The sequence below is a fragment of the Triturus cristatus genome, chromosome 1_2 (assembly GCF_964204655.1).
Source record: "Triturus cristatus chromosome 1_2, aTriCri1.1, whole genome shotgun sequence".
Taxonomy (NCBI): Eukaryota; Metazoa; Chordata; class Amphibia; order Caudata; family Salamandridae; genus Triturus; species Triturus cristatus.
The window spans coordinates 934,169,932-934,191,529 of record NC_140580.1 but is presented as its reverse complement, the minus strand read 5'-3'; the positions used below and the strand labels follow the sequence as shown (position 1 = coordinate 934,191,529).

Genomic DNA, 21,598 nt, shown 5'->3' with positions numbered 1-21,598 from the left:
AATGGTCGAGCCCTGTTCGGTTCCTCTCCGGAGATAGTGATAGAGTCAGATGCCAGCCGGTGGGGCTGGGGAGCCCGGTGCGGTCCGATTTCAACGGGGGGTCGTTGGTCCCCGCAGGAGTTGTCTCTTCACATCAATTGTCTGGAACTCCTGGCGGGTTCTTTTGCGATTCGTTGTTTCACGCCTCTTCAGGCCAATTGTTGCATTCTTCTCCACATGGACAATGTGTCCGCGGTTCGTTATGTCAACAAGTTGGGCGGCACGAGGTCCAAACTGTTAGCGGAGATCGCCAAAGATTTTTGGCATTATTGTCTGCAAAGGAAGATCACTGTTATTGCAGAATATCTTCCGGGCCGCAACAATCTGATTGCGGATTGGCATTCACGTCACCTTTGGGATTTCAGCGATTGGAGACTTCATCCCCGCATCTTTCGTTCCCTCAGTCAGTTTTGGGGGCAGAGTCACATAGATCTCTTTGCCCCTCGCCTCAACGCGCAACTTCCCCGATTCTTCAGTTGGAGACCGGATCCGGAGGCTCTGGCCACGGACGCATTTCTCCAGACCTGGCCTGCCCTGCTGTGCTATGCCTTTCCTCCGTTCATGATGATTCCGAGAGTCCTAGCTCGAACAAAGCGATTTCAATCGGAGCTGATTCTGATTGCTCCTCTGTGGAGGGCTCAGGCTTGGTTCCCAGTTCTTCTGGAAATGTGTTGTGCGGTGCCGATCCTTCTTCCCCAGAAGTGGAATCTGTTGCTGGACCCTCTAGGGAATCCGCATCCCCTAATCCAGTCAGGCTCTCTCCGTCTTCTGGCTTGGCGACTTTCGGGGACCGTTGGTCGGTCCCAGGCCTTTCAAGCGACGCTTGCAAATTTATCAGTGAATCTTGGGCACCCAACACTCACAAACGCTACGCAGGTTCTTGGAAACGATGGTGTGATTGGTGTGTTCAACGGGAAGCTGATCCCGCTACAGCGGATGTCTCTCTAATTATTAATTTTTTAGCGTCTCTTGCCTCTTCAGGCTTAGCTTATCGGACCGTTAACAACTTCCGTTCTGACATTTCGGCAGGCCATTCTCCTCTTGAAGGTAAACCTGCTGGGGAGCACCCTTTGATTACTAAATTGCTCAAGGGTATTCGCCTAACGACTCCCCCTTGTCCTAAATACTCTTCTTTATGGGATGTCTCCATTATCTTGAATTTTTGGGACGCCTGGCCTTCCAACTCCTTGCTTTCCCGCAAACAGCTGTCAGCCAAACTGACCATGTTACTCTGCCTTGTCTCTTGCAGACGAGTCTCTGATGTTCGGGCCTTAGATTTGGCTGGTCGTTGTTTTACTCCTGAGGGTGTCACTTTTCGAATTTCTCGTCGTACCAAGACGAATACTTCATTGATATCCTATCCTTCTTTTCCTCTCCGTCCCAATCTTTGTGTGGTCCAATGTGTCAAAGATTATGAGGTAAGTACTGCTTCTTTACGTTCTGATTTACAGGGTCAACTGTTGATTGCTTTGCAGAAACCCTTTCGTCCTGTTACCCCGGCTACTTTAGCTCGTTGGGTGCGCTGGCTTATGTCAGAAGCAGGCATTGATGTGTCTATTTTTGGGGCTCATTCTGCACGAGGAGCTATGGCTTCTAAAGCTTTTTCCTTGGGTGTGACTTTGTCTGACATTATGAAGGCCGCAGATTGGTCTTCTGATTCTATGTTTAAGGCTTTTTATTATAAACCTATTGATCATGTTGCCTCAGTAGTGGTGGATAAGCTTTGAACAAGCATAATCGGAGCCTCCTGTCCTGACATAGAATTAAAAATTTGCTAACATTCGTGACAAGAATTTTCAATTCTATTAAGGACAAGGAGGCGAGGATTATCCCACCCATTATGTTTCTTCTCATGTATTAATTTGCAGTTATACGGATGTCTGCATATGTATTATATATCTTCTGCTGTTATATTGTTCTCTGATATTTTTCCCCCCCTTGTTACATTTTCTTATATTGGATGTATTTTACGGCAGTCTGTCTCTTTTCAGGTTCTGACCCGAAGTGACAATTTTACTGCATCTTTTGGTTTCATCTGCATCCGATGGCTTGTGGCTACCAGAGTCCTGTCGCCTTCCAGTGCTGTGCGTTCTGCCTTACAGACTCCTGCGGCTTCTGATGGTGGTCCCTCCTGTTGGTCGTCGTGACTCTTCATCTGTTTTTTCTTCTATTGGAACTGTTCTCCTCACCAAAGAAAGAGGATGTTGTGCTTGCCATATTACCTTATATATACTGTGGACTCTATGGTTATACGTCATACCCTGGTGTTGATGGGTATTGTAGTTTTTTCTTATACTGTGTTTTATTGGCTGCTGAGCATTTCTAGTAAAGAAATGAGAAAGCATAATCCTCGCCTCCTTGTCCTTAATAGAATTGAAAATTCTTGTCCCGAATGTTAGCAAATTTTTAATTCTCTTCCACCAGCTATTCGCACAATATTGTCTGGCCACATTTAAAATTACATAAAAATCGTCCTGTTTCAAAAGCACTTTAGCTAAAACCACGAATGCTTCATCTAATGCCCATGATTCTCAGACAAATTATTATTATTTTATGCTATTTATTCGTTACTTAATCTCGTTTCTGCTGTAGAGCGCTTTAAAGCTTTTGGACGATGTTTGTGCTGTACAAAACAGACACATAAAAATAGACCAGATGAGTTACTAACGCACAGAACTGGGAAACTTAAAAGCTCTGCGTCTATATGGTACTTTCCAAATTGACATTTACTCATTCATGAAACCTATAGTTTCTTTAGAACTGCTCATACCCTAAAGCATTAATACTCGCCTCTATGTTCTTCAGAGAACCTATAATTATTTATCCTTTCTCTTGTTGCCTCTAGCCGTGTCAATCATTCTGCTATTTTAAAAAGCTCCTGCATTCCACTTTCTCTTCCGAGTCAGTCCTTCTTCTAAATCTTGACTGAATTGTGCACCGAATTTCGGAAGCCCACGTGGGCAAGCTTCGTCTTGCAACTAGGACTCCCGAACATGCTGGTCCAGCGGCCCCGCCCTCCAAAACAGCTAGAGTTTTGATTGCCCGAGCAAAGCTTGAGATCGCTTCCCATTGGCAGGTCGAACCCTCAGCTCCCGCAGCAGCTTGGCTGAGGCGGGTATTGCTTTTCCATCCTTCCCTGCTCCGGCCCTTGCACGCCCCGCTCCTACCATGGAGACCCTTATCCGGGACGGCTGGTTTCGGGAGGCCAGCATCCTGTGGCCGGGGCAGGCGTTGGCCCTGGAGGTGGAGGAGGTCCTCTACCAGCGGAGGTCCGCCTATCAAGATATCCTTCTCTTCAGGAGGTGAGGTGCGCATGCGCCACCCTAGGTTCACACTGCAGATTGGCAACCACAATATTGCCAGCGTATTAGAAGCTTCAAACATACTAATTACTATGGAACCACTGCAGATATTGTATTTGATTGCAGTTGCATTTACATAGCGCTTCATGTCCTTGACGGCGAACTGAAGCGCTTTCGGTAGACGTGTAGGCAGGTTGCGCTCTACTTCATACCATACTATTGTATCATAGTATAGTCTTTAGTCTTCGTATAAACTGCAACCGTGTCACCGACTTGCTGCAGTACAGATTATGAAGCATAGAATTTACTGAAACCAACCTATATGCTCCCGTATTGTAAACTCTACCTAGTAGTTGCCAACACTGCGACCAGGACGTGCACGGGTAGCAGAGAGGGTGCTGTGCAATTAGAGGTTCCTAGAGAACGTCATCCGCTAGTCGGGATGCGAGACCGGGATGCGAGACCGGCATGCGTGATCTTAAGTGTAGTTTAGACTATGTCACCATCGCACCTGGCCAGGTAGCACGCATGGCGATATCCTAGTGTTGCTCCCCTGTTAGGATGGTGGCTGCACATGGGGCCCGGCCACCCTAGTTGGAAAGGGCTTTTCACCCCTGTTTTATTGCTCTGGGCGCCAGGAAGGGGGGAGTAAGGCCAGGGAATTTCTAAGCGATCATCTGACAGGGCCAGACCACAAAGAGTGTCGCTGTTGTTTATTAGATCGTATGCATTGTATTATGATTGTAATTGACAAGGAGCCTCAAAGGGTCAAGGGTAAGTAACTATGCTGTCAGCACTGACAATGGTCATAGAGTAGAGCATCAGTCAGTTTCGCCTTGGTATGTGCAACTGATTGAGATCTTGAAACAGGCTCCAACCATGATGCAAACCATGGCCTTGGCATGTGCTGCCTCGCTGCGGAGTTGAGATTGTACACAAGTAGAGGCTATTAAGAACAGGGGCAGGCCCCAGGCCTCGAAAAATCATAAAAATGTTACTAGACCTGAAGGTTAAGTGAATTAAATAATCTACTCGACCTAATTGTAATGCTCTTGACCCATAAACTGGTTTCAAATGCTGTGATCGTGGGCAAATATTTTAATTAATTGAGCGGCCATTTCCTTAATTATCACATGTGAGAGTACCTTCAAATATGTCAGTTCAGCATGTCTGCTGTACAAAAAACTCTTTTGTTTGATTTAATAGACCAAGCTTTTGCTCCATATGTAAAATAAATGTAGCCACATATAGGATACACATGACCCCTGACTTGCCTGTTAGTTCAAAAACAGCAGTGTAATAAGGGCAGGGGCAGGAATGTTTCTCATATCTTGTTAAAAAACTATCACTTTTAATAAATGCGTAACTAAAGCATGAAGTGGTAGTACACTGTCATTTTTAATAAGCAGATTTTACATTGAAATTGCCACAAAATTTCCCACTGACATGCGCTTTTACTGATAAAACTATGTATAGTGTACAAACAATAATGTTTGGAAATAGAATTTCTGCAAATATGTGTCATTTGCACATCACCAAGTAAAGTTTTCTGATTTGATTTGCTCCTGATTAACTCTTTGCATCACACTTTTTAATTACAATACAAATATGCTCTTGTAATTCCTGGTATATTTTTAAATATTTGTAATATTCATTTACATGCTATTTATTTAAATGCTATGTGTTAAAGAAAACTAACTTGACGTCTTTAAACAGCTCAATTGACAAAATCTTCTAACTGTAGTAAGAGAAAGAAAAATGAACTCGGTTTTCAAGCAGCAGTTAGTAAAAAGACAAACTGACGTTTTGACCCCTTTCCTTGCACAAACAGCAAATGTCAAGATAAAATCAAGATTTAATGGCATCTTTTTTGCCCATTCACTTCCCGAATGAACAGAGCACCTGTTCCTTTCCAGCTTAAGTTTACTCAGATGGAACTAGCAGGTGCTAAAAATAGCTAGACCTGTTAACGTTTCACTCGCCATTGCTAATGAGCAAGTCAATATTTCGAGGCCTGAGCCTCCATACTGCCTGGAACTAGAGGCATACAGACACATAAACAACAGAGATTCCAAGTGGAACAATAAACAACAATTACCTATTTTTTTTATTAATCAATGATAGAATTGATCATATGCGTTAATGACAGGAAAAAGAAAGAAAAGGCTGGAACCACGCATTCAGTATACAATCTAGCATGTATTAGCGGTATGTTTCAAAATAGGTACTCTCTGCTCAGTTGATCACGCAGTGAATAAAACTAAAATAGTATAGAAGTGTGTTTAAACCAGATGACCTTTGAACAATATAGTGAGTAATGGTGGTCTGGGCAGTTTGGGGTAGAAAGGTTTGAACAGTTCATAAACGTTATATTCACATTGCCATGGTCGTTGACGGCGACTTGCTTGCATCTTCAATCCCCAGATACGGTGCATAGGATGCCACTGATGAGGTTGTCCCCTCTTGGCGTGCAGAACTCTTACTTTTCAGAGATCCTTTAACCTTGTGAGGGCCCTGGAATATAAGCCTTCTCTAACTTATGAATCTCTCTGTATGCATAGCCAATTGAATTCCTTGATAACTTTTTACAAATGTTGCTCTTGTATCATGGATATGTTAGTCCTGATGATGACCCCTAAATTATTGTGTTGATACGCCATCACTGACCATGCTAATGTGAGCATAACATTTATGGACTGTGCTAGATTTTTGATTGCATGATCAAAGGTGGAGTCTGCTTACCATTGGTAGATCTGACACTCTGGTCCTGCGACCGCTGCTGTTAGGCAGGCCCTCCTTATCTAGCTGTTCAGGGGGCTAGGTTTCATGCTAATTTAAAATATATTGCTACCTACTGAAGCACTGGGTTAACCTTTAGGTCTTTGTGAATGCATGCTACAACAAAAAGGAGGTGAGTAAAGTTACAACTTGCAAAACAACAGAGGTTACTACTACTGCACTTTGTCCACAAACCAGGCTCCAAGAGATTTCAAGGTGCTGTACAGGCTGCAGGAGAGACTCTGTCAGGAAATGTTTTGCTAAAGACATAACAATAAATATAAGCAGGTGGTCTAGACTGTTGAGGTGATTCTTAACATGACTTTAGTTGTAGTTATAGTTGTTTGCCCTATCAACACTATTTACCATGGATGCAATGTCTGTACTATGGTTGCAGCCCCACAGTGTGTATTTTGTATTTCAATAGTTGGCAGAAAACGACTACAAGATAGTGTGGAATGTATACTGTTAAGCAGTCAACAGGCTTTATGTACTGCTTCCATGACAATTGTCAATCACAGGATTATTGTGGTATCCTGGTGCGAGGAAGGTGTTGCCTCAGCTGCAGTTCTTGTATAATATGCTTCCTGATACTCCCAAGTACATCTTGAGCAGTGAGTCTTCCAGCTGTGAGACTGTGGAAGTTCGCTGAGTCCCTGATATACAGTGTGAGAACAAGTAATTTTCTTGTGAAAGGATCTTCTAGTGGAGACACAACATGAACTCGATTTCCTGGTACTCAGGAATCTCATTATAGGTTGTTGCTATACTGAGATTTCATTTGCAGTATTGGGCAGCAACCTAATCATTATCAGATGTTATACGATACAGGGGCCAAACTGATTGAACTTTTGTAACCCCAAACTATATAACCCTGACTTTACTACTTGACATATGCACAGACAAGATTCCTGTTGATTAATTTTGGGAGCTTTATTAGTAGTCTTGAAAAAGCGCTTCTTCCACAAAACGCACATCCGCACATCTCCTGTATACAGCTTTGATAAAGGGAGCTGTTTCACAACTTGTGTAATGAACCTAACAGAAGCTATGTATCTCCTGTCCCAGAGGATGAAACTGTTTATTGAAAGGTAGGTAATATAAATACTAAAATAGAGGTGACTGTCCTTCTCTGTGGACATGCATATGGGACCCCATTTATTTTCTATTGATTCCTATACACATTCTGCTTATGTGGAGTCAGGGCGAGTATTTTGGTATTTTCATAGATGATTATGGCCATTCTTTTCACCATTTGCAGGATGGCAACTCGATCAGTGTAGTTGATATCTCGTCGTAGGGTGTTTGAGGGTGAATGTTGGGAAAACAGACCTTTCAAGCATTCGATGTTGAGTAGCTCTCAAACAGCTGTACAGAAACGTGGGTTAGAGTTAATTTTTAGAGCCTTTGAGTTCAAGAGGTTTGGGGAGGAAGTGTATAAATCAAGTTGGAATGTATAATCTTTCTGATAATGACAGCGAAGTGTAAAAAATAATCTTAGCGATATTGTCAGTAGATTCAAATGGGGAATTTGATTTTCTGCAGTGGTATTTCATCAGTCATGTGTTAGAAGCAACGCTTTTTGGTTTTGGATAAGATTGTTCTACAAAAATACTTTGCCAAAGTGATGGCGTATGGTGTACTATCACAAACCTTTAAGGTGTGGAGGCGAGAGAGGCTGGAAAGTCCTCAATTTCCTGTTATTCACTTTATCCCTTGAGTCCCTGGCAGGCCAGGGGTGATTTTTTGTATTGAAAGATTTTATTGGTGCACTGAGTTGAAAATAGGATGTCACGCTTTGTGAATGACATCCTTCACTTTGCAGTAGATTAATTGAATAACATATCAAGATACAGAGAAACTGTATTTTTAGAGAATATGGTAGGCACTTCGGTTCTCAGAGAAATAGCCTCTTTGATTATGTTAGGCTCATATTATATATATCAAGGTTTGGATTCCGATTTTGCCACCTTTCTGGGAATCTTCACACAGGGTTGGAAAATAGGGAGGAAGCTGTAGTTCCAGGGTTGGAATGCTCGGTGTACACCAACAAACTAACATTTTAGGGATTTTCACCAGCCCACATTCATTCTCTTCGCACACTATAAAATACTGGAAATTTACGCCCAATAAAAACAGCAGTGAAACGTTTTCCAGGGTGTGGAAAAATGAGTTGTGCATTTACAATTACTCAGCAGATTTTCACTGAACAAATAATAGAAGTTTATGACTGCTGAGGCAAAATGTTATTTCCAACAGTTTGTTAGACATACTGTTTCCAGGCCTCCTCCTATAAACTCTTTACAATTCCTGAATGTTGCAAATCGCACCAATGCAAGGGCATAAACCTGCAAGTCCATTTCTGTGACTTTTGAAATCTTTGCATGCATCATGCCCGTTTTAAGAAATGATTCAGCCGCAGATACATGTTATTTTCAAGTTGCATAATAGTTGAGTTCTATTTTTTTCCAACTTGCAAGTTTATTTTTATGGACATTTTATTTTGAAAGCAAACCATCGCAACATTTACTTCCTGCTTATGCATGTTGTCGCATTCTGGGTGAATTATTATTGGCCTCAAATTATTAAATTTTGCAAACATATACATTTTTACAGTGGAATCACTGTCCATAATGCAAGCAGAGTTCATCGCTCACTGCATTTTCAGAGCATGCTCCCACTAATAGTAAAAGCCTTGCAATAATTAATCATATGCCCAATTTTGAATGACGTGTATAAAAATGGATACAAATGTTGCCTTAATGGCAGACAGTTCTTTTTCACTGATCAATGCTGAGGTACTGTAAACTGACAGCCAAAGGTTTCTTGCAGCATGAGATTGAGTTTACATTAAAACATGTTGTCCTTGACCCCAAACAGATTGTCCACACCCTTGGTGTTTTATGGAACACAATATTCAGGATCTCAAAGGGATTTTTCGATGTGATGAAATTACATTAAGGACACTCCTGTGGGGATAGATGTGCATTTTGAATCTTCTTAGTCGTTATGTAGGTGCATTATATAGTCCCATCTATCTGCATTTGTTAGCGGGCATTACGTTGGAAACTGTCAATGGCTGGGTATTTGCCCCATTGAGGATAACATTCCCCTAGAACGGACAAAATGGTGATGTGGGATAAAAAATACATACAATACTATATCGAGATAAGATTGCTATATTGCAAGAAGTTACCGATTCAGTCGTTCACCCTTGGTAGGTGGTTACCTCTTTGATAGACTTGAAAGAGACTTTACTGGGCAAACCCATGCGGAATGGTAAGATATTGACAGGCCTTGGTATGCTAGAAGGTTTGTAAAATTGGACCTGATATCGTTGTTCAAGTTGTGCATCCTCTAGGATATCTTGGGGATGAATACATTTAGTGACCACAAGAAGATTTGTGAATTATGCAAATCAACTTTTTTCACATACTTGTAACTCTGATGTGCTTTTCGGGAAAGGAATGCCCTTTGGGTGGGACTGCCAAACTACTCATTTATGGAGGCGAAGGTGTTCTAAGAACGATGACTGAAGAAGCTGGGTGGCGTGCCAGAAGCTGGAGAACAGTACTTCTGGGAAGAGGACTTGAGTAACATTGAGGATTCTGAGTGAGAGAAGGCCCTTTTGAATCCTAGGGAAGTGGTGATAAAGGCCACTTTTAAGTAGGTTCAAATTAAGCTACTTCAAACTGTCTACTTCACCCAGTTGAGTTCGCATATAATTGACGGGGTTGACTCTGCTGAATGTCTAGGGGGCAGTGGTGATGATAGGACACATTTTGGGATTCCAGTCTTCTGGAAAAGTGGTCACAAATTAGCTCTTTGGGATATTTGGAACGGTTCTAGTTTTACCAGTGGAAACAGCACAATTAGGACTATGGCAGTGAATAGACGTGCCAATGCATCAAAAACACTTGCCAACTAGTGTTGGTAATTGCTTACATTGCACAGCAATCGTGGACTCTTGTGACCCCTGATGAGGGATCCTGGTGTGCAGTTGACCCTGCAGTTTTGCTTATACTTTAGCTTTCTGCAACTAAAACGCCTTTGTGAATGACTTTTAGTCCTTCCATTCCACCTTTCAAACTTCTGTGAAAAGTCACTTGTCAAGTTCAACCACTGCAATAGCAAAGAACACACTTCCAACCAGCATCCTTAAATGCACCCCGTCTCAGTGCTTTTAGCTGGGCACTATGAACCTTAGACCAGCTACAAACAACGTTTATAAAATATATTATGGTTGGTTTTTTTTCCGTGTTGGATTGTCATTCACCAACCCCTGTCTGTGGCTCTGTTGTGTTGTTTGATCATGGTCTTGCATACCACTTTGGTTAACCCGCAAAGCATTTGAAAACTGTTTTGCTTTTTCATGTAAAAAAGAAGAAATAATTACATGAGTATAAACAAATGTCCTGCCTTAGGAAGATTGTTTCTAGCTACTTGTGCCATTCCAAAGATATGCGGGAAGGCAGAACAATTATGTTTGAATATTTTTTTATTGTATCTTACTTCAGCTGTTGTTGCATTGTCGTTGTGATCGGCTACAGGGACAAGGTTTGAAGAGAATGGTACCCTTAGGATGTGAAGTGTACGCATATATTGGAATTCACAAAGGGTGGTCTGCAGACAGCCTCCATCTAGAAATCACGCCCTTGTGCACCGTAATAATGTTGAATTTGATGGACCCATTTCTAGGAGCCTTCACCCATTTCTCTGGGTCAGTCTGCCTGGGATTCAGTGTTTAAATTGGATGCTGACTCTTAAATCGCTAGTAACTATGTAAAGACCTACGGGAATGGATACACTCCACAGTGTTTACATATTGCACTCAGCACTGCGCTTTCTGCAGTTGTGGGTGATATTGCTGTACCAAAAGCGCAGCTGTATCTGTAGATCTGTGCGACCAGTACTTTCAGTGCTAGATTGTGAGAACAAAAACTACCAGCAGGAGAAGACTTAGGAGAAAGTAAGGAACAAGGGAAATAATAAAGGGGAATAATCCCAAACGTCCAGTTGTTTTCATATAATCCCTTTGCCATATTAGGTCACCTTTTTCAACAGAGAAAAGCCACAGTATTTTAAATTAAGTCAGTTGGTTAAATAGCGTTAAAGTTTAAATATTTTTAGGTCTGGTATGACAGCGCAATTCCCGCCTGACCATATGTGATCAACCTAAAAAAAAAGAGCTTTCATGAGTTGTACCGAGAGTGGCTTTGGTTAGTCGCCCACGTTGGTGAACAGGAGGACATATTTTGATTGGGCAGCAGTTTTGTGCTTCCACAAAAAAAGTGCTTCCCCTCATCACAGTTGTGATTATTTAGTTTGTGGATCCAGCTGCCTGAGCCAGCTGCGTTATGGCTGCTAGGAGAAGTCTCGCTAACTCACATAGTATCCAGCTTACAATGTGATGGAGCTTGAATGTTTAAGAAAATCCACATGGCACTTTAATACTGTATCTTAGATAAGCAGATAATTTATTGTGTTAGGTTTTCTCTGGCTGCGTCACTGTGGACAGGACACACACGCACTCACTCTTGAAGGAGCTAAGTGCACAGAGGGGGATATAGATTTACCATTCTTAACTTCACTACTTACCTTGGAGATATGTATATTCATCAAGGTACATATATATGGAGTTAGCTGCAACAAGTCAATACTTACTTTTGAGTTTCAATATACTGGTCATAACATTGTGACCACTTGATATTCCTGTTTCTCTGTTCAGAACCCACACCAAAGCTGTTTTATAAAGGTACCTATAACTATCTTTTGTTGATAGGGGGGTATGTCCCCTTTTTTAGGTCACAGTCAACCAGACAGCCCAGCTGTCTAGTTTGCTAAAGACATCTTGGGGACTTTCAGAAAGCTGACATTGGAATGCATTCCGCTCGTTGATTACCATTGGCTTTGTGGTTTGTAAATCACACTTTCTGGTTGGTGGTTTTATTTGCTTTAGGCTTCACAGGTTTAGTTTGTCCCTCCCGTTGCCTAAACCATGTTTACTGTATTCTTCCACGAACTCGCTTTCTGTAAAGAGGCCTTTACATTTTGTTCTTATCTGGTCACATTTGCTGTGCATTCAAAGACAGAGGTTAAATATCAGGCTCTCTCTTTCAGGGAGCCTAGGGGCACATGCATCAAGCTAATTACTGGTCGCAAATGGGCCGATTCGCAGAATCAGCCCCTTTGCGTCTGGTATTTAGCCATTTGGGATGCATCAAGCCCAAAGCCATTCGCAAAATAGGTAATCGCAAAATTTGCTATTACCTATTTTGCGAATATAGTTAGGGAATCGCAATTTGCGATTCCCTAAATGCAATGCAAAAGCAATCTCAGATTGCGACTTAGCATTAAGGAATCGCAAATTACCATCAACTTCAAGTTGATGGTAATTTGCAATTCCTTAGAAAAATGCAAATAATTGCATTTTTCTAAGTGCTATATGGCTCACACACATGCCCTTGGGGCGTGTGTGCCCCACATGTGCACACATGCCAATTTTGGGGGTGCATCAGGGTGGCCTTTTGGCCCCCTAGCACCCTTGAAATTGCATTTGCAATTTGCGATTACCTATTTGATAAGCGCAAATTGCAAATGGTTTCCCATTCAATCCTATGGGCCTCTAGACCCGTAGGAATGAATGGGAAAGCATTCCCTATTAGTGAATCGCAATTTGCGATTCGCTAATAGGAAATGTGTAGAAATCACAATTTTTTAAGTGAAACCTACATGCTTAGGCATTTGGGATTCCTTAATAATCGCTATTAAGGAATTGCAAATGCTTAACTCGATGCATGTGCCCCTTAGTGTTTATTTTTCTTTCTCTGACTTCAAAGTGAGAAAATGTATGTGACATTCCTGCTGAGTACCTATGTAAGATGAGCAGGGATGTTCTTATGTTTTTTCTCCCCCCCAGCACACAACCAAAAAAATGAACTGTGCTGATGTTACAGAATATATCAGAATTAGAACAATTGAAGCACCTTTTCTTAGTAATTCTGAATTGTAGTGGACAGTACTATTTGAATACGATCAAAACACATCAGTACATTAGGTGATGATATTTGCACACATTATGGTTTCTGTAATGGCAGTGTGCATCCACACCATACATACTCCACACTAAGCCACCACGCTCTCTCTCTCTATCCCAGTCAACCCCACACTACTCCAATCTATCCACTTCATCCCAATCTACTGCACTTTATTCAGATTACCCCACTCTGGTCCTGTCTACCCCACTCCAATGTTCCTTAATACGACCCACTCCAATTTACCCGACTCCATTCCAATTTACCCCACTCCACTGCAATCTATCCAACTCTTCGACTCTATTCTACCCTACTCCCACACAATCTACCCCACTCAACTCTACCCCACTTCTCTCAAGTCTACCCACTCCACTTCAGTCTACCCCACTCCAATCTGCCACACTCCTCTCGAATCTACTACACTCCACCCCCACCCCATTCTACCCCACTTCTTCAAACTATCCCACTCCAGTCTACCCCATCATAATTCACCCAATCATTCCCACGCCAATTTACCCTAATCTAACCCACTCCACCCTAATCTACACACCCCACTCCAACCTACTTTCTCCACTCTACACTACTCCACTCCTGTCTACCCCAATCCACTGCACTCCACTCTTCCCCAATCTACCCCCACTCCGATCTACCTCTCTATTAATCTACCCCATTAGTCTACCCCACTTCACTCTAGCCTACCCCACTTCACTTATTATTATTAGAAATTTTTATAAAGCGCGTAGTCACCCTGAGGTATCCCAGCGCTAAGGATCCCTACACCTGTGGGGTCGGGGGTGAGAAAAAAAGGGGGGGGGGACAGCAATTTTAAACAGATGTGGTTAGAAAAAAAATTAAGGGAACAAGTGTGTTTTGAGTCGTTTCCTGAATCGCAGGTAGTTAGGTTCTTTCCTCAGGTCTCGGGGGAGAGCGTTCCATAGGCGAGCTGTGTGGATCGAGAAGCGCCTTCCACCCGTGCGGGCTTTCTTGAATCTCGGCAAGATGATGAGGGACTCCTTGTCCGATCGGAGGGATCTAGGGGCTTTATACGGTTGTATAAATTTCCTCAGAATGGGGGGGCCCTGATTCTGCAGTAGTCTATGGGCCAGGCTTAAGGCTTTGAATATTACTCGTTCCCTTACTGGAAGCCAGTGAAGGAGCTTCAGAGCAGGTTTGGCTGAAGCTCTGGCAGGGGTGTGCGTGAGGATCCGGGCGGCAGCATTTTGGATTTTCTGTAGTTTGTTTAGGGTTGCTTCGGGTGCGCCCAGGTATATAGCGTTGCTATAGTCAAGCCTGGACAGTATGAGGCCTTGGATGAGAAGTCTTTGCGATGTGGGTGGAAGAAGGGGCAGGATCTTTCTCATCGATTTGAGTAGCCCGAAGCAGGTGCCTGCTACTTTTTTGGCCTGCGTGGAGAATGAAAGGTCTGTTTCAATCCATACTCCCAGGCTTTTTACTTCCTGTTTGGGGGCAGGGGGGGGTCCCAAACAGGGTGGCCAGATGTTCAAAGGGAAGGTGAGTCCTTTCTGACCCAAAAGGAGAATGTCAGTTTTAGAACCATTCAGCTTTAAGGCTGAGTTATTCATCCACCCTTGGATCTGCGTCAAGCAGTTAAATAGGTCCGCAGGCTGTTGACTAGGGTGGGAAAGGGAGACAACTAGTTGTGTGTCATCCGCATAACTGACAATGCTCACTCCGAACGGGGTGACAACCTCCTCCAATGGGGACATATAGATGTTAAACAATGTGGGGCTCAGGGAGGAGCCCTGAGGCACGCCACATTGGAGGGGTGTGTCGGAGGAGCGGGTGTTATTCTCCCATATCTGGAAGGAACGTTGGGCCAGAAAGGAGGAAAGCCAGGATAGAGCGGTGCCTTCTACTCCTACCTTCTTGAGCCGTTTGACCAGGAGTTGGTGGTTGACGGTGTCGAAGGCCGCGCTCAGGTCGAGGAAGATCACTGCCACTGATCCTCCCTCGTCCAAGAGCGCTCTGGCCTCCTCCACTGCTGCCAGGAGGGCGATGTCGGTGCCCTGTCCTGGGCGGAAGCCTGTCTGCGAATTTTTTAGCAGATTATTGGATTCAAGAAACTGGGAGAGTTTCTTATTCACCAGTTTCTCGGCGACTTTGCTGGTCCCTGGGAGGAGGGATATTGGTCGGTAGTTGGCCAGTTCAGCTGGGTCCAAGGAGGGTTTTTTTAGCAACGCCTTAACGACTGCCGCTTTCCAACTAGGGGGGACGACTCCCTGTTGAAAAGAAGCGTTAATCAGATGGGTGAGGGGGGGAATGATGATGGGAGCGACTTCTTTGAGGGTTCGTAGCGGTGCGGGGTCCCTAGGGGATCCGCTTTTGATGGATTTGAGCGTGTTCTCCACTTCTTCGTTGGTTATTTGTCCCCAGGAGGTTAGGCGCGGACCGATCCCAGTGTCGGGGGGATCATCAGTGTCGCTCGGATTAGTCGGAGGGATGGAGTCAAGAATTTTTTGGATTTTTTCTTGAAAGAAGCTGGCTAGCTGGTGACATTTTTCCTGGTCTGCCTTTGGATCTGGGGGATTTCTAGGTGCGGGGTCGGGGACCTTAAGAAGTTCTTTCAGGATGGTATAGGTTTCTTTGCTTGAACAGGCTGCTTTTTCGATTCGTTCCTGAAAGAATCGACTTTTTGTCTTGTCGATCAAAGATTTGTAGGCTGATAAGGAGGTGGAGTAAGCGTCCTTATTAGCGTTGGATTTTTCCTTCCTCCATGATCGTTCAGCTCTTTTACAGTCCTGCCGTAGCGACTTGAGCTCTGGAGTATACCATGGGGCTGAGGGTATGCGTTTGTTGTGTCTGAGGGTGGCGGTTTTGGGGATAAGGGTGTCCAGAGAGGAAGTGATCCAGGAGCGAAACTGTTCATCGGCCTTTATGGCGTCGGAGGAAAGCGCCGGGATAGTGTTGGAGAGGATGTCCGACCATTCTGATGGTATGAGTTTATGCCATCGTCTGTCAGTGACATTGATTTTCGTAGGCTGAGTGGTAACAGTGGGGGCCTCCCATGAAATGGGGACTAAAAGGTGATCCGTCCATGGCAGTGGCAAAGGTGGACTGGTGGTGATATTGGCATTAGTGAAGACGGGATCTAGCAGGTGTCCTTTAACGTGGGTGGGCTCGTTATTGACCAGCCTGATATTAAGTGACAAAAGGTCCGCTAGCAGGTCAGAGGCAGACCGGTCAGTGGGATCTGTAAAGTGGAGGTTCAGGTCGCCAACGATGAGAAAGTTGGAAACGGAGGCGGCTAGTTGAGAAGCCGTTTCGGTGACTGCATTGAGAAATTTCCCAAGAGTACCTGGGGGCCGGTAGATTAGGAGTCCCGAAAGGGAGTGCGTCGGGGAGGATTGAAGGGAAAATTGACAGCTTTCGGAGTCATCAATTTGGGCGTCACTGGTTCTGCAGGTGAGATGTTCCCGGTAGATTATGGCCAACCCACCTCCTCTTCCTCTTGGTCTATGGAGGGTTTGGATGAGATAGCCTGGGGGGAGGGCGGAGACAGCATCCGCATCGGTGCTGTCAGAAAGCCAGGTTTCTGTTAGAAATAATGCATCCAAGCCTTGGTCTTGGATCATCTCATTGATTTCAAGAGCATGCTTGGGGAGGGAACGGCAGTTGAGGAGACCAAGCTGTAGCCTGGGGTTGGCTGTGGTCTGAGTGGATGGATAGCAACGCGTGCAGCTTATAAAGGGTTTACCTGCATCGTGAATATATCGACAGCCGAGGTTTTTTTCGGGTCGGAGCTCCAGTAGCGTGTCTGCTAGGTACATCAGACGACTGGGAGGTGGATCTGGCAGAGTCCCTGAGCCTGGGTCCGTCCGGGCCCGGACGGGCCCAGACGGGCTTGCCTTTGGCGCGCCTTCGGCGCGCTGACGGCGCGCCCGCTGCGCCCGTCCGCTGCGCGTACGTGAGATGCACATGTTTAAGTAGGCAAAGAGGGCGTGGCCTCGAGCGAGTGGGCGTGGCCACAAGACCGGCTCACTGGCTGTTGGCGGCGAATCTGGGCGTTCCCGCTGCAGCGATTAGCTCTGCTGCTTGGGGCAAAGAGAGGCGATCAGCCCAACAAAGGCACGATCAAGTGAAGGAAGGGGGGGGGCAGTGACACAGTATACACCACACAAGTTTTTAAAATCAACAAGTTACAAGTTCTAAAAAGCGCTCCCGGCTGTGCCTCAGGAGTAGTGATCTCACCAGAGCTCGTGATCAGCTCTGTTTAAGTAGGCAAAGAGGGCGTGGCCTCGAGCGAGTGGGCGTGGCCACAAGACCGGCTCACTGGCTGTTGGCGGCGAATCTGGGCGTTCCCGCTGCAGCGATTAGCTCTGCTGCTTGGGGCAAAGAGAGGCGATCAGCCCAACAAAGGCACGATCAAGTGAAGGAAGGGGGGGGGGCAGTGACACAGTATACACCACACAAGTTTTTAAAATCAACAAGTTACAAGTTCTAAAAAGCGCTCCCGGCTGTGCCTCAGGAGTACTTCAGTCTAGGTGTGGCGCCGCGGCCAGGCCTACTGATGCCGGAATCTGGGGCTCACGATTCGACCCCCGGCACCGGCGGCAGGTCAACCCAGCACCATGTGACTCTGGGCAATAGCTCACTTAATCTTCCTAACGGCCCCCAGCGTCTGGATGCCTTCAGGTAGCTGTTCGCGCTTTGCAAATACTGGATTTACATTTACATTTTACCCCACTCCAATCTACCACACGCCTCTAACTTTTAGCCATGCTGAACAGCTGCCACATTGGTTTACAATATGGCTAAATCACAGTCGTGTAGGCGAGACCTATGGCTTTGCCAATGTTTAAATATCTGTCGGTATGTTTGAATATGTGTGTGTGTGGGTATACATATATATTTATATCCCCTTGTATCCATCCCTGAAAACTCCTTCCTACCACTATACACTACCTACCCCTGAAACTGAAAACCCCATTACTACCCACCCCTGAACCTTAAACACCGCTTACTGCAACCTGTACATCACTTACTAACCTTTTTTCTTAGAGGGATAACCCAAAAATATAACAGAATACTTATTTGTAATGGAAAATATTAAAATGCGTGTGTTTTAAGTATGTATATATTTCGCTTTAAGGTTATGTCACTTAAAACCATTAAAAAAAATTACTTAACCTGTGCGGTAATAAACCTACCAAAAAAAACCTTACCTGCGTTGTAATGGCTTGTGTGGTACTTACATGCGTGGTAATGCTGTTTACAAATCTTTTGATTCCTTGTCCAGTTGGTGGTGTTCAGTGAGTCTGCCTTATGAGTGGTACTGCTGCGGATCTCAGCCTTTAATTGCATATATTGTGGTCAAATGAGAATTACCATGACGCTGTGTTTTTTGTTTCTTTTCTTTCTTCTAAAGCTACTGTGAATTTTATTTATTTTTAAATTGCTACATCTGAGAGCTTATAGTTGTAATAAGGCCGTCTTTCATAATACCCTGGCGTATAGTCTACAATTTTTTTTTTAAAGGCCCCCAAGCAGAAGTGCTTCTGCTATCTCCTGCAGCGTTTAGTGTTCTCAGTTTCTGAGCAATGCCACACTGTGCTAGTTAAAGCTCCTTTAAAGAGATTTATGTCTGTTCTGTCAGTGGGGAGAATGTGTGAAAGAATTCTGAAGCATGAGACGTGTGAAGCTCGAATATGTAGGTATTGTGTAGGGGGGGGGGGTCCTGGAATGTGTCCACTTCTGCTAACTCTAGTTTCTCTTTTGTATTTTTCAGTAAGACCTATGGAAATGTGTTGGTGCTAGATGGTGTCATTCAGTGTACGGAGCGGGATGAGTTCTCTTACCAAGAAATGATTGCCAATTTACCTCTGTGCAGTCACCCAAACCCACGTAAGGTGAGATGGATCAATGGAGCTGTGCGGGTTAAACTGTGATGATCTTAACAAGGGTTTATGATTCCAGTGAGCTTGGTTTATTCTTGGGCTGGAGCCTAGGATTTCTTTCTTTACCATAAAATGATTAATCTGGGCTGATTATTAGGATCATCCACTGACCAGTAGGCATGGTGGAGATTATAGTTTGTTTCTCGAATAGTATACTACAGATACTTGAGGGACTGTAGTGCCTGGTTGGATAGTCTACAGCAGATGAGTCCCTCATCTGCCCAATATCTCCGCACAGCGCAAAGCTTATCAGTGTCCTCTCTACACAACCTACCAGAAGTGTGTTTAATTGGAGGTAAAAAAATGAAAAGGAACCAGATAAATGTTAGTGTATAGGAAGCAAAGGCAATCGGAAATGGTGGCTTTATTGGTTATAAATAAGAGAACAGTGTCAAGAAACCTGAAAGAGTCATAATTTCTTCAAACCACTGAGGGAAAGTGGAGGATTATTTGAGATTAAATGGAACCACTTCTTGCTCTGCTTCCTAAATGAGGAAATTTCAAAACATGCCATTGGAGACGTATAGAGTTAAGAAAATCTGAATCTGACAGAAAATGTGCAGGTAGGCCAGAAGCTGGCAAACATTGTGATTGAAGACCAGAAAAGCAAGATTCCAGTGGAAAGATACCCTGAATAGGGGAAAAGGCTTCCATTTCAGCCAGGACCTCTAGCCAAGGGGTTCTCTACACTGGATAAGTGCATTTAGGAGCTACTTCTGTGGAATGTCACATGCTGCAACAAAGAGGGATTTTTCTTATACCAAGCTCAAAAACATATATCCTTCTAAAGAAAGACATTGAGGTGGTGCGTAGTGTAAGATATTCGCCATACAGAAATATATTTGTGCAATCCTGAGGCACCCTGGGTTTAATTATCGTCGTCTTCAGTCTAAAGCCCTAAACCCTTCCTACCTATTGGACAGGAGTTACTAGAGAATCAAAATGCATCAATATATCTTCAGATGGAAGAATAGTAGGCATGATGAGAGTAAATGCGTGCAAAGGAACTAAAAGTACCCGGATAACCAACTTTGTGACCCTGGAACTGCAAGGCACAAGATATGGTTCTAGCCTCCTTCTGATCTAAAGACATATGACTTTGTAGGTGCACATTCCTTTAACCAAGCTAGTGGGTATCGGGTTTCCCTCAAAAAGTGAAGGTGCTTTAGTTTGTGACAACATTTGGTCTCATTGTAAAATTCCATGCCTACAACTAATGCCCTGAAACAATTAGCTTTGTGTCCCCTCAGGTTTACAGGGAACACCTTCTGTTTTCAGGTTAACCTGCATAATCTTTTATTCTTTATAACAAGAGGTCATGTTCTGGGTGATGTAAGTTTACATGGCTATGAGAATAGGTAAAATAACAAGGTCTAATCTTTATTAACGCCTTGTCTCAATGACAGGAGGGCATCAGTCAGTTTTAGTCATGGCCATACATCTTTGTATATCTGCCAATCCCCTTTAATTCATTCAGTAATACAATGATAAATTCTACTTTTTGGGTCCTAATGAATGCCAAACTCAATTAATGTTCAGCATGTAAAATACTCTGCAGGAGAGTGTGCATATTTATTATGTCTGCTTTAGGGAAGGGCAGCAGAATTCATTTCCCAAAAGAAACAAAGTAATTCTATTAATTTGGATAGTTTTCTTGTACAGTAAAGGGATATTTCTTTAAAACGCTCAATGTTTTTTGTGTGGTATGGTGCATCACTAGTTAGAAAGCAGACATGTATGTATTGTGTTTGAGAGGATTGTATGTTATGCCTACAACCATGGCATATAGAATGTGCCTTTTCTGTTCCTCCAAAAGTATTAAGTTCATATTGAACACCCTGGTGTGACCCCTCTTTAGATTCAAGGACCTTAACTGAACTTTGTTTCATAAGTATTGTGCCTCCTGCTAGGAGTTCTGGCTGGACATCAGGAACCCATTTGCTTTGCCCCATGCAGCACTTTAGCATCCCAGTGGAAACCAGTTTCTTAATAGCTGTCAATTTGTCAAGCAAAATAGGAAACAGTTGTGTTGGTGGTCACCAGGTGTTTGCATAAATTAATAAGATGTAACATACATATTCGGTTTCAAATGAAAGGTACCACCACACCAGGAAGGTAATTTTCAGGAATGTTGTATTTCCATTTATTGTATACCGGATATACATCTGCTTTGCTAATGATATGATGAACAGTGCAATCCACAAGGAACATTTTTCTTTTGGGGGGAAAACGGAGATCGGGATAAGGAAAGCTCATTAGCACTCCATTTGTTTGCTAAAGATCGGTCTCCTGTCCTGACTCAAACCACACAGAGCAAGCCAAGATGTGATTTTTCACTTTGGCCTCAATTGGGAATAACAAAAGAACCAGTTATTCACTGAGGTAACTACTGTTGGCTAAGTTTATTTAGTCATTAGAATGTAGAGTCCACATGGAGTTGAGTTGAATGCTGGTAGTTAGGGATTTAGGAGCAGGTTGGTGGTCCAGCCCCGACACCAATATCGCAAAGCAGGACTTACTGCCGAGGAAC

At 43.8% G+C, this 21,598-nt stretch overlaps 1 protein-coding gene across 3 annotated transcripts in view; it reads left to right on the top strand.

Moving 5' to 3' along the window:
• The first annotated feature begins 3,105 nt into the window (after positions 1-3,105).
• Positions 3,106-21,598, top strand: part of SRM (spermidine synthase) — a 109,720-nt gene continuing 91,227 nt past the window's right edge. Inside the window, exons 1-2 of one of the 3 annotated variants that reach the window (XR_014962868.1) lie at positions 3,106-3,341; positions 18,900-19,020. Coding sequence is in view for 2 of the 3 variants with exons in the window: in XM_085609868.1 (XP_085465994.1) it covers positions 3,208-3,341; positions 18,900-19,020 (255 nt within the window). In the remaining variant the exon portion in view is untranslated. The remainder of the gene's footprint in view (positions 3,342-18,899; positions 19,021-21,598) is intronic. The other 2 variants (XM_085609868.1, XM_085609867.1) reach the window with 2 other exon arrangements.